This window comes from Triturus cristatus, chromosome 5_2 (assembly GCF_964204655.1).
Source record: "Triturus cristatus chromosome 5_2, aTriCri1.1, whole genome shotgun sequence".
NCBI classification, from domain to species: domain Eukaryota; kingdom Metazoa; phylum Chordata; class Amphibia; order Caudata; family Salamandridae; genus Triturus; species Triturus cristatus.
In genome coordinates, this window is record NC_140588.1 from 899,141,416 (window position 1) to 899,153,679 (window position 12,264).

Below are 12,264 nucleotides of genomic sequence, written 5' to 3' on the forward strand. Positions count from 1 at the left end.
CAGACCCTCACGGGTTATTAGCGGCGCTATACAAATCCAAGTATAATATTATAGTATAATTATTAAGAAGAGAAAGAGGCAGCCAAAGGACGAGGATAAAATGTCCAAGCAAAATAGAAAAAGTGGCCTAGAAGGAGACTAGATAAGAGGGGAGGGGGGGGGGGTTGAGGGTTGAGGGGGGAGGAGTGGCCCGAACGCTACTCTTAAAAGCTGATGAAACACAACTAGTAGAAATGGACAAAGTATTGAGGAACTATATGCAGCCGTTCCAGGCGTTCTGAATTTCCGGTACCGACGGGAATCTCTGTATGCAATTACGAGTTTGCAGACCAAGAATTACTTGGCATAATTCTGCATGGAGAGCTGCATGTTTAAAGCTACAGATCAAATTTTTAATGAAACTGCACTACAGCAACAGCACCGGCCCAGATATAATATTAATGGCCGCCGAGCAGCACGGTAGCAGCAGAAAGCCTTTTAGGCTCTTACGCAACACGTAGCTAAATTAATTATTTGCAGGGAAAGGATCCCATACCCCCGGCAGTCTCCGAGGGATCAGTGAGAGCCGGACTGCGGAGGCGCTCATTAGCGACCCTCAAATGTCAGACACCGGGAGGAAAGAAGAGGCCTGACAGGGAAGGAGACACAGCGACACAGATCTGGAAGGGTGGGGGCACGAGAAAGACAGGGACAGCGAGGTACAATGATGGAAGAGGTGGCGACGGAGCGGGCACAAAGAGGGGACAGGGCGCGAGGTAGACGGGGACTGCAGGTTAGACAGGCACAGCGAGGTACTATGATGGAAGAGGTGGCGACACGAGAAAGGGAGCGGGCACAAAGAGGGGATAGGGCGCGAGGTAGACGGGGACCACAGGTTAGAGATTGGAAATGATGGAAGGCTCGTGAGAGAGAGCAGGATAGAATGGGGAGAGCAGGAGTGACAAAGAGCAGTAAATTCAGACATAAGCGAAGAGAGCAGTAAATACAGGCATAAGCGAAGAGAGAGAGAGAGCAGTAAATACAGACATAAGTGAAAGGGAATGGGGTCGTAAGAGAGACAGAGGCCTAGGAAAAGGAGGGGAGCCAGGTAGAGAACAAATGCGTATTACGAAGAAAACAAGACAAGCCCGGCTTCTAAAGTGGTCCGGACGTGAGCGAGCGCCCGCCGCACAAAAGTGATAGCAAAGTTGTCACGGCGAGACGCGGTGGAGCGTGGCGCGTGTGCTTGGCGGGGGCAGGGAGCGCATTCCAGGCAGGGGAGCGGACCCTTTGAAGTATGATGCCGAGGGCGCCAGTGGGCTGAAGTGCTTCCCCAAACGGATTGCATGGCGACACGATGCACGTGATTGTGCACGTGCTCGTCATGCAATCCACTTTTGGGAGCACTTTGAAATGCCCCTCTACTAGAGTCTTGCATAGCGATTGCGTAAACGCAATAGCTAGGCGAGACCTAAAAAGGGCACACCATCTAATGGGTTAAGCCAACACACGAAGTTCAGCACTTTGTAAAGGTTTTAAAGGGATAGATCAGAAGAGCCAAATTGCCATTCATCTCTCCCAGTAATATTTAAAACATATTTCTCTCATTATATATAAAGCTAGTAGAGAAAATTACATCTGTCAAAATATGGAGCTAAATCTGGTGCTAAAACTACTTGACCCAAAATATTTTTGCTCCAATATGTGCACTTCTCGTGGTATCTAAAGCATTAAACCCTAGTGAGTAGCTGCTAATATGTGCCTCTACGCTGCTGCTACTGATAAAAATGAGCACAAAAACTTTTGTGCCCGATTAAATACGTTTGATGACCTTTGATCCTATGATACTCCTCACAGATTTTTTTTTATTGATTTCAAGAATAGGGGTAGTAGTTACACATTCTGCAAAGCCCTAAGCCAGGGTTGCACATAACAAAAGAAGAGCAAAGCACACCTGCCACTCAAATTCACTGTCCGACCAATCCCAGTAGGTGCTAATGGATGAAGAAACATCGCTGCAGACACTGCCCTCTGGGAAGAGATCAAAAGACGTGAACTCTTGATCATCTAGCAGAGAGTAGCAGTCATCCTGGTCCCCAACTGAAACAGATGAAAATAATTCTTCACTGCACTCTGAACTGGCAACGCTGGTCCCACAAGACGTCAGGTTCCATCTGGAATGTAAACAAGAACATGTAATTAACAACAAATACCAACAATTTTGTCAAGTCAATGATGCACCAAAAAACATATGTAAAACACAACCCAAAAAAAAAAGAGAAAAAAAAAAAAAAATCACACACACTAACTTAGTTATTTAATTAAACAATTGATGCCTTGACCCTTTTCTACTAAGGAATTTTTTTCCCATAAAATAAATACTTGCAGTACAGTCCAGTTGAAACCGCTTGTTGCTGAATACTATGCCACAGAATAAGTGCTTCAAAAATTATGAGTCCAAGGGTATTCTCAGAAATTGAACGTACCAATGGGCTGGGCGGGGTTATACATCCTCTGTAAGCATGTGCACCACTTCTGATGAAAGAAACAAATAGAACTTTGTCAAACAAATCAACGTCTATAAAGAATAAAATATGGGATATGAAAAACACTTCTTCTGTTGCCAAGTTCTTGGTTTAAAAACAGCCCTCAGGGGGGGCGTGGCCAAGATGGCGGGTCAGTGAGAGGTCTTTCTTTCGTCTCCTCAGCTCCGCCACCCGCTAACGCCGTAATCCCTGCTGAATTCACTCAGTATAGCTCCAGCTGGGTGTGCTGAGTGCCGGAGGCCGAGCAGGGAACTCAGCGACGCACCGCAGCCGCTCGAAGCCCGAGAGTCAGTCGTCGGCACAGCCAGCGAGCAGTAGCAGCCTAGTCCGCTGCGTGGACCCAGGGAGGAGCCAGCGGTCCCAGAGCACAGCTTAAAAGTCACTTAAAGGGAGTTCTGGGTCCACGAGAGGCCCCCGGCGAGACGTGCATGAGCAGGCAGCCGGGAGTGGCGGCCCTGTCAGAGAACGCGCCCTCATTAGTCAGCTACCAAGGGGACTGGCGACCACACACCAGGCTGCCTGCAGAGGAGCCCCCAGAGGGGCAGAACAGCCACATTCTAGGGTCTCGGGGAAGCTGGGATCTGGTGGACCTGAGCGCAGAGGCCACACAGCCAGAGCACACAGGAGTGCAGGAGTTCTGGGACCCGAAGGATTCAAGGAGGCATGTTGAGCTAGCGCAGCGCCGCAGGAACCCGATAGCCACCCTCTCCTGAGGGGCCACAGCGGGAGGCACTGGACTAAGCTGCTGCAAGCAGAGGGCCCACGGGGCACCAGTCTACAGTTCCTGAAGCGGAGGTGCAGTTCAGCTACAGGGGAGGGGAGGGGCGCCTACGCTCTAGCTGCATCGACGCATCAAGAGCCCCGAATGGGGACCGCAAAGGCACGAGGGGGGGGGGGGGGTGGGGACACGTGGAAGCCCCACCACGGCATTCTCCCTGGAGCAAATCTGAACACACCGTACTCCATGCGTCGCCCCCCCCCGCACCCAGATGGAAGCTGCCAGATCTAAAAAGGAGTGCACCCTGAAGGAAATACTCTAGACCCCCAGGGGGCCAAGTGTGGGGGGGGGGGGGGGAGGGGGGACTGTCCGCTTGGCGCCGTCCGTACTACCCACACAGGAAGAAGGGGGCTCGGAGGAACCGGTCACCCAGTCATTCCTGAGTCCCTATTCACTGCCCTCAGGGATGACCTGCAGGAGGTCAAACGAGACCTCTCCATAGATATCCGAGAGATCAGGAGGGATGTGCACACTCTAGGGGACCGGGTGGCGGCACTGGAGGGTCAAGGCAACGGACACTCAGAAGATGTGTAGGCTCTACAGCAGGAAATCCTGTGGCTGAAGGACCAGCAGCTGGACCTTCACGCCCATGCAGAAGACATGGAGAGCAGGTCCCGGCAGAACATCCGGATCAGAGGCGTACCATTCAAAAGAGATGGCACTGATCTAAGGGGAATGTCTTGGATCTCTTCCGCTTTGTGCTGGACGACTCTCCAACTCTCAAAGTGAAAATCGAACGGGTACACAGAGTTGGTCCCCTACACGCAAGTTCGGGCCTGGCGGCGGACATTCTGGTCTGCTTGCAGGACTTCCAGTTGAAGAAGGACATTCTACGGAAGACACGGGAGAAGCAACCCACCGCTTTCCGCAAACAGCCGCTTACTGTCTACCAGGACTTGGCAGAATTTACCTTACAGACTGGCGACCTCCCATCTCTGGAATATGGGAGCACCCTATGCCTAGGCTGTCCTGTTTTAGGTTTAAACCTATAACTGATAAAACCCCACTGAAAGAGAAATAGCCCTCGCCAGTGAAGACATAAAATCACAACCACAACCACAAACTAAATGCTATTCAAAGAAAGGAAAAAGAGAGTGAAAGAGTTTTTTTTCTTCCTGAAGGGGCCAATACAATATAACTTTGTTATACAAGCTAGCAGTAAGAAAGCCTGGGCTAACATTATTCTACTTGAGTTTTGTTGTTTAGGGATGCGACTAAAATATGGTTTCTTCTTCCTTTAGTTTTTTTCAGTTTTGTGGTCTTTGGTCTAAAGATGCAGGGTTTAGAAGCATGTTTTAGGTCTTGTTTAATTATTTTATAAACTGTTGGGAATCAGGAAATATCAAAATCATATTTGATATTTTGGCTGTGTTTGATTCCTTCACTGATAGGCAAAATAGCTGGTTTCATAAGAATCTTTCCTAATATGTGTCATCACATTTACCCACAGAGAATGGGTAAAAACCCTTAATACATCACCCCCCAGTTTCTAGTGAGTCAGTATTGATAGAAGAAAGAGTCATCCCAACTGTGTCCCTTAGCTGATGGTTCTCAGTCCAATGGGCTATGAATGCTAGATTATCCATGTGGTAACCGTTTACAGAATTTTTGCTGAGTGATGAGAAATGTGAGGATCTTTGATCACATATTGATAGTGTTGTGAAAAAAGTAAACTCAACTGCATTCTTAGATTTTTACAGGAAAACATAACTGCTGTAGTGCACATAATAAAAAAAAAAACTAGAGTCTGAAAACACCCTTGTCTGCCAAATGTTCAGCATAATTGGTGTAGATGTGAAACATCTCCTTGAGAGTAGGCTGGGCGACACCTTTAGTGACTTTGGCACTGCAACGTGTTCCATGTTAGAGTGCTTGCCACTTGGTAAGCAAAGCAATGGTGAAGAGCAATTCAGGAACTTTTATTTTACAATGTATGAGAAATGGCTTGCAATGATGCATTTGAAGTCAATGAAACCTCACTGTGGTACTCTGTTCTAGATCCCTTCCATACAGGGAAATTTGCTCCGTAGTTTCAAAAGTGCCGCTTCATTTTTGACCGCTTCAATAAATCCGAGGGCATAAGCGCCCAGATCAGCGCAAACGTTGCAGAACTTGCCCTGAGAATCGCAATCTTCAAGTGAATCAGTATTGGCATGGAAAATTATGTCAGTGGCCAGAGTGAACAAATTGTGTACTGGCTGTTTTGACGTTGCCCATCTTAAGTGCCAATGTTGCGAAGGTCTTTTCACAGAAGTTTACATGGGAAGGAAAGAGCGAGCACACATGACCAAAGACTCCCTGAAGAAGTACTACAATAATTTTCAAAAATCTATTTGTCCCTCATATACACTATATTACACTGTCTATATACCATGCGCTATCAGTGCAGAAAGTAAGCAATAATTAAAGCAAAACGTTCCATAAACACGGAAAAACACTGTCTTTGGTTTTTAATGGCGCAAAAAATGTGTAACCGCTGATAATTACTGTTTTTTTAAGGTATTGAAATCACTTTAAAACACTGAAAACACCCCACCAGAATTTACCAAAAATAAAAACTGCAAACAGGAAAGCCTACCTATGCCTGGGGCCATCCCTTTCGATTGATCTTTCGGCTGGAAGGAAGGTTACACAAACTCTGCTGCCTCGAAGACACGTGCAAGCTACGAGGCATCGACCCGACACCGGCTCCCGATCCTCTCCAACACGCCAGGCAGCCGTGCGCCCAAACTGACACACCTGCAGACCAGGGAGCCTGATCACTAGAAGGGATCCAGACACTATCGCAAAGGGCCAGCAGGCCACCATCAACTCCATCCCTTGTGCTACCAGACATCTCTTAACGTACAAGGGTGAATGCACATGTATTCGGCAGTGTTGGCGGGCAGGCAGTGGGTCTGGGAGGATTGGCCACAACACTACCCCACACTGTATTCTTGGACAGTAGACTGCAAGTTGTCACTTTTCGTCTTAATGCTTTTCTGCTTTTGTTGGGGTAACACAGTTAGGGGTGGGCTTGTTTGTGTCGGGGATGCACTCACGCTCAACATTTACACAGTTCTTCACATACACACACACACACGTGATGTGACCCAGGGTTAACTTAGAGAGCTTCGAAGGCAATTTGCCCAATATGACAGATTGCTTCGCCTTCAACGACCCTGAATGACTCCCCCCGCTTTCGGCCATCACGCTAATAAGGGCCTCAACAGCCCGATCAAACACAGGGCAGTCTTGTCCTACTTGGAGAGCACTGGGGCAGACGTGCGCTTGCTCCAAAAGGCTCACCTCCCCCAGCAGGACTACCATAGGCTTAGATCCTGCTCCTTCCCACATGCACTAAAACAGCGGGAGCAGCACTCTTATTCTCAAACACCTTCCGAGGAACTATAGCAGCTAAGGTGAAAGGCCGCCTCCTCGCATTCCACGTTGCCCTCAGACGTTGGTCCCTAGTAGTTGCATCCATCTATCCCCAAACGGAGGGACACGAAACACTCATACAAGCTGCACTCACAGACTATCCATTCACATGGGCGGGATTTCAATTTAGTACTAGACAATGTCCGACAGGTTCACATCTAGAAATGGGCAGACAGGAACACCCTCTAAGGAGGGACACTGGGCGCTCACGGAAATGGGTCTTCACGATATCTGGAGCGAATTCCACCCACAATCTCTGGAATATTCCTACCTCTCACACACGCACAAAACATATGCAAGGCTGCACCTCTTCCTGGGTACAAAGGATATCCTCGGCCTCGCTTCTGATGTGGAGATACTCCCGGCAGCTATATCAGACCACTCCGCAGTCTCACTGTCGATCAATTCTCCACCCATTAGTTGTCTCACACATTCATGGTGGTAATGGGACACCCTTCTCTCGCGTCCCGAAGTAGTGAAGCAGATTGGGCAGGCCATCTCCACTTATTTGGAGCTGAATGACTCCCCCGAGATATCCATGGCAACACTCTGGGAGGCCTTAAAAGCAGTCATCTGCGGGAAATTCATCGCTATCCCAGCCACGGATAACAAAATCCGCAAAGACAAGAGACTCACACCAGGGAGCCAAGAATCTGGCGTGAACTGACAAGCACACTCACACAGCTAGCGAACATTGATCTAAATAAAGCATAATACGCGGCATTTCGACTGTCACAATTACTACATGGGGGGGGGGGGGAAATGCTGGCAGTTTGCTGGCCCAAAAAACTGAGCATTAGACAGCAAAACACAGGGGTCCGCTCACTTCAAATGAGACCAATATCACGGAGGACGCACGGATTGCTCAGTCCTTCCGAGACTGTTATGCTGACCTCTATTACGATCAACAGCTAGACCCCATGCTTGGCTCCTCCTATCTCGAAGAAGCTCAAATCACACTGCTCGTCCCCGAGCAGTCTGGGGCTCTGGAACAAGACATTAGAGTAGAGGAGGTCACCACAGCTATTTCACAACTGAAAGAGTTGAAATCCCAGAGCCCCGATGGGTTCTCACTCCTTTACTATAAAACACTTTGCCCCTTATTGGTTCCGATTCCGACTCGATTATTGAACTTCCTCTCGACCCAGGGCGCTACCCCTGCTTCGATGCTGACTGCCCTCTTGACAGTCCCTCCCAAACCCTATAAAGACCGGCAGCGGTTCAGCTCCTACCACCCATTTTCACTCTTGAAAGTGGATCTCAAACTATTCACTGGCATTCTAGTGGTTAGGTTAGGCCCTCACATGCCAGCTATCAGACTCAGACCAAAATGGCTTTATTCCTCAAAGCCAAACAAGCAACATCATCAAAATGGTCTTGCACATCATCGAGAAAGCCTCGCATACAGAAGACTAGTTCATGCTCCTGACAGTTGACCCCGAGAAGACGTTCAATAGTGTCCACTGGCCCTTTTTAGGTCTCGCTGGCGTTGCAGCGCGAAGCGCTGCCGCCAACGAGTACTATTGTTGCCTAGTTGCCTGCCAAGGGAGACAGACCGGGGCACGCGCAGCAATCGGGGGTCTATGGACGCGCTTCTGAGACGCGCACAGACACACACACGCGCGCACACACCTCGCCGCTGCCGATCCCCCTCACCGCATCCCCGGCTGCCTAACGCGCGCGCACACCTCGCCAAGGACCTCGGACTCCACTTCGTTCAGCTGAACTCCCGGGGGCTGAAGCTCGTGTCCGGGGACAGGAAGCAGCCCTTCCAGGTGAATATGAGCAATGGCGCGTTATTCATTGCCGAGAGGGTGGATAGGGAGCAGGTGTGCGGGCAGAGCAGCGCCTGCACACTATATTACGAGCTAGTTTAAACTACACCTCCACCGCAGTTTGCCAGTTCGAGGTAAAATCAGGAAGACCAATCAGATTCGAGAATACATTGATTGGCTATACATCTCGGCCAATTAGAAGCGACTCTGTGGGACTCGTGTGACCAGTCTCCAGCGGTTTTACAAGGACCCAGACACAATATGGCTGCTTACTTGTGGAAAGCGCTGTACCTCTGAGTCCGGGTCCTTCATTAAACTTAGACTGAGATTGCTGATTCTTGTTTAAAATAGAAATCATTGTTTTCACGTTAGAGCAACAGAAGTGAACTAGAACTACCGCCCCCAGAATGCACAGGTGTGTTAAAGTAAAATCCAGGACTAGAGCACTGCATTCTTGGTGACATGGAGTCACCTGGGAATCTTCTCAGGCTGCCCCTACAGCAGGGGACTCCGCTCTCTAGGCTCATTCTCACATTAGGTGTTCACGACTCAGGAACGCTCCTTTTGCCTGCTTTCAAGTAATGGCAGACTCGCGTGATAGACTGTGTGAAAACTAAGCAAAGACCTTCAAAGTGCATCTGCGCTCCTTGCTGACAAATGAGGCGATCTGGGGGTCAGTTTTAGTTCGAATCTTCACAAACCAAACACAGCTTTCATTCCTTCTGCGTCGGGTAAATGGAGTATCACAACCGGGATTATAGCAACATCTGTTTTTTGCAGCGGTTAGAAGCAACATGACGCGCAATATAAAAACATCTTGTAATATTAAATTTTAAAGCGTTTGTACACTGCATGCATTGCTGGACCAGTATTGTTAGAATTGTTCAGCTTGAAGCTTTGGTTCTTTCCCCTCTGGGGACACTTCTAAGAGGTTTTTTTTCCCATTCATGTTTTAAACCTGGTTGGGAACGCGAGCAGATGTTAACACTCAGAAGCAATTGTGTGCAGGGACGGTGCCAAGCCAGGGGTGTCTGCTGCAGTCTGCTGATGTCTGCGGCGGGCTGGTCACTTGGGTGGGGCAGCCTGTGTCAATAGGACACATCTTAAATGCCGGTTCTTTCCTTCACGAACCTGCCCATAAAGTTTTACTGTCTGGGACGTTCTTAGTAAAGATGTCATTATTCTCTTCTGAAACGAAATATGACCGAGGAACTCACAGTACACAATAACAGTCAAATCAGTTTTATGTTAATGAAATGTTTAAAGTGTTGGGCTCTGACTAACACTATCATGGTTCCCGAGCCGACTCATGTTATGGATTGCTAGGCAACAGCAATGTGCATGCAACGATGTTTGAGGCAGCCTGCCAATGTTAAACTTGAAACTACAATCCCCAGGATGCCAAGTGCTGTTGGCTGAAAAGCCAAGCCAGAGGCAGTCAAATATGACACGTGACCTACTGACCCAGAAGCTGCTAGCTGTGGGTTTAGATTGGAGTTAAACACACAGTTTTGAGCCACCTGTGGTGAAGTGGGATGAAAGGATTTGGGCAGGTTTACACAATTCATTCACAAATGGGTAAGGGATTTGGTCATCTGGTTCCACTGCTGGCAGCTAAGCCTTTATTTTAACTTAATGCATTTATTTTAGGTGGGATATTTAGTAGTTTAAAACGTTTTCTGGTAAAAGTATGTGTCACTTGACCACAGTGGCAGCCGCCACTAACAAAGGGTGGTGGGAGAGCGAGCGCGGGGGGGGCAGGGGGGACGGTTACCTGTTAATAAGAAAAAAGAAAAAAAACTTTGACAGCGCCGGCCTGCTGGCCTCTTCCTGGTCCCAGCAGCCCCTGAGACAGACTCCTATCCAATGCCCGTGCTGCATAGCAGCGTGGGGATTGGCCTGAGCGAGCAAGAAAGACCCTCCGCTTAGGTCATAGAGTCTGTGGGTTTTTTCTAGCCTGGCTGATGAATGCAGCCGGCTGGAGAAACCCAAGTACGCATGTGTGTTTTGGTCGGCCTGAGATGGCCGGCCAAACACATATGCGAATTTAGGGAGTGGTCAAGCACTCCTCCTCGCCCTCCCATGCCCCACCTCTCCACACACAAGCTGGCCCAGAGCCAGCAAACAAACAAAAAATGATGCTAGAGCATTCTTTTCTTTTTCGTTTGCTGACTCTGCGCCAAGCAGTAGGGCGACGCTCCTCCACCGTTGCTTGACCAGCTTATTTCAAAGTGCCTATTTAGAAATTAGTATTTGAGTCAGGAATAAGGTTTTGATCGCTCCAAGCCACCCTGAACTCCACGTCCCAGGGCAAAGTTCCTTCTTACAATTATGCTTTTCAGGTCAAGCCTGGGCAGCGCATGCACTGCTCTGCGAGGTATGCTGTATTGAGGTGTGGCATAGAACTTCCACCCATTCACTGCCCATCTTTTCAATTGGCTCCTGTTACTGTCCTTGCGAAATTGTTGCTTTTCATTTATTTATAGGCTTAGTAGTCTCTCCTTGGTTCCGCCTTGTCTGCATTTATAACGACTGGACCGTGTTGTTACACGTTCTGCGTTATGTAGTCGGTGAGCACTATTTTCTTTAATAATCTTCCCCTATTCCACCCACGACATTGCAGCATGCCACACGCTTTCATATTATTAGTAATGTGTTTATTTAAATTACAGCGCAGTCTGCTTTAACTATAGCGGCCGAGCTTATTTAATTAATGGCGCGGTCAGCTTTCACTTTAGCGGTGGAGCTTATTTAATTAACAGTGCTGGCCGCTTTCACTTTAGCAGCATGCTTATTTATTTAATTAACAGCGCGGGCCGCTTTCACTTTAGCGCCCGTGCTACAGAAGCTTTCTTAATTAATTAATTTTGTTTCTGCTTTGGGTGAAAGTGCCCCCTACGCACTTTCACTTTAACGTTGGCCATGCGCCTTCCTTTAGACGCTGCTCACTGTAACCTTAATACGGCGAGCAGAGTCTAAAGAAAGGGGCGCAGCCACCATTAAAGTGGTCTCGCAGTTGCGAGAGATAGAGCTATTGGCATTAGAAATAAGAATGCCTTTTACATATGTGTTGCTTTTAAAAGCACTTTAAAAGCTTAAACGCTTGCAAATGCGAGACCTATTGCATTGAAAATGCTTGTTAAAACTAGTTGCGACGCGCTTCGGGGTGGCAGAAAGATTCTGTAAATGGAAACTTAACTGCCATCCACCTCCCCTCAGCTTCAGTAAGATGGAACGTTCACACCCTTCACCCTCAACAGGGCATGCGGCAGGGGTGCCCCCTTTCGCCCCTGCGGTTTGCTCCTTACATGGAGCCCCTTGCCCAGAGGGTCTGCAATGACCCCACAATTACTGACAAAACATTTGGAGGCGGAGATCACAAAATCAGCCTCTATGCAGACGATGGGTTGGCGACCCTAAATAGACCTGCAATGGCCCTACCCGCTTTCTTCACTGAATTGTAAACTTTGGCCTCGCCTCTCGCTTCTGGGTCAACGTCACGGAAAAAACAGATAAATATATTAAAGAAATGTATAATTCGCTTGTTTTTTTTCTTTTAATGTATGTAATTGTACTGTTACCGAAATATTGTTGAGTCTGGAGTCGACATGTGGTTTACATGTTATATACATTGTGCCCAGCGTTTCCTTATTTTTTCTAATCAATGTCACGGAGTCCCAGGCTTGGAGTCTCTCCCAATCTCCTGAGACGGAATCCAAACTTGCGGCTCACTTACCTATACAGTGGGCTAAGTTCCCCGATCGCC

General features: G+C 48.3%; 1 protein-coding gene across 1 annotated transcript in view; it reads right to left on the bottom strand.

The window, feature by feature from the left end:
- Positions 1-12,264, bottom strand: part of FAM199X (family with sequence similarity 199, X-linked) — a 100,189-nt gene that overhangs the window by 58,546 nt on the left and 29,379 nt on the right. The window contains exon 2 of the mRNA XM_085608038.1: positions 1,934-2,153. Within this exon, the coding sequence (XP_085464164.1) occupies positions 1,934-2,153 (220 nt within the window). The remainder of the gene's footprint in view (positions 1-1,933; positions 2,154-12,264) is intronic.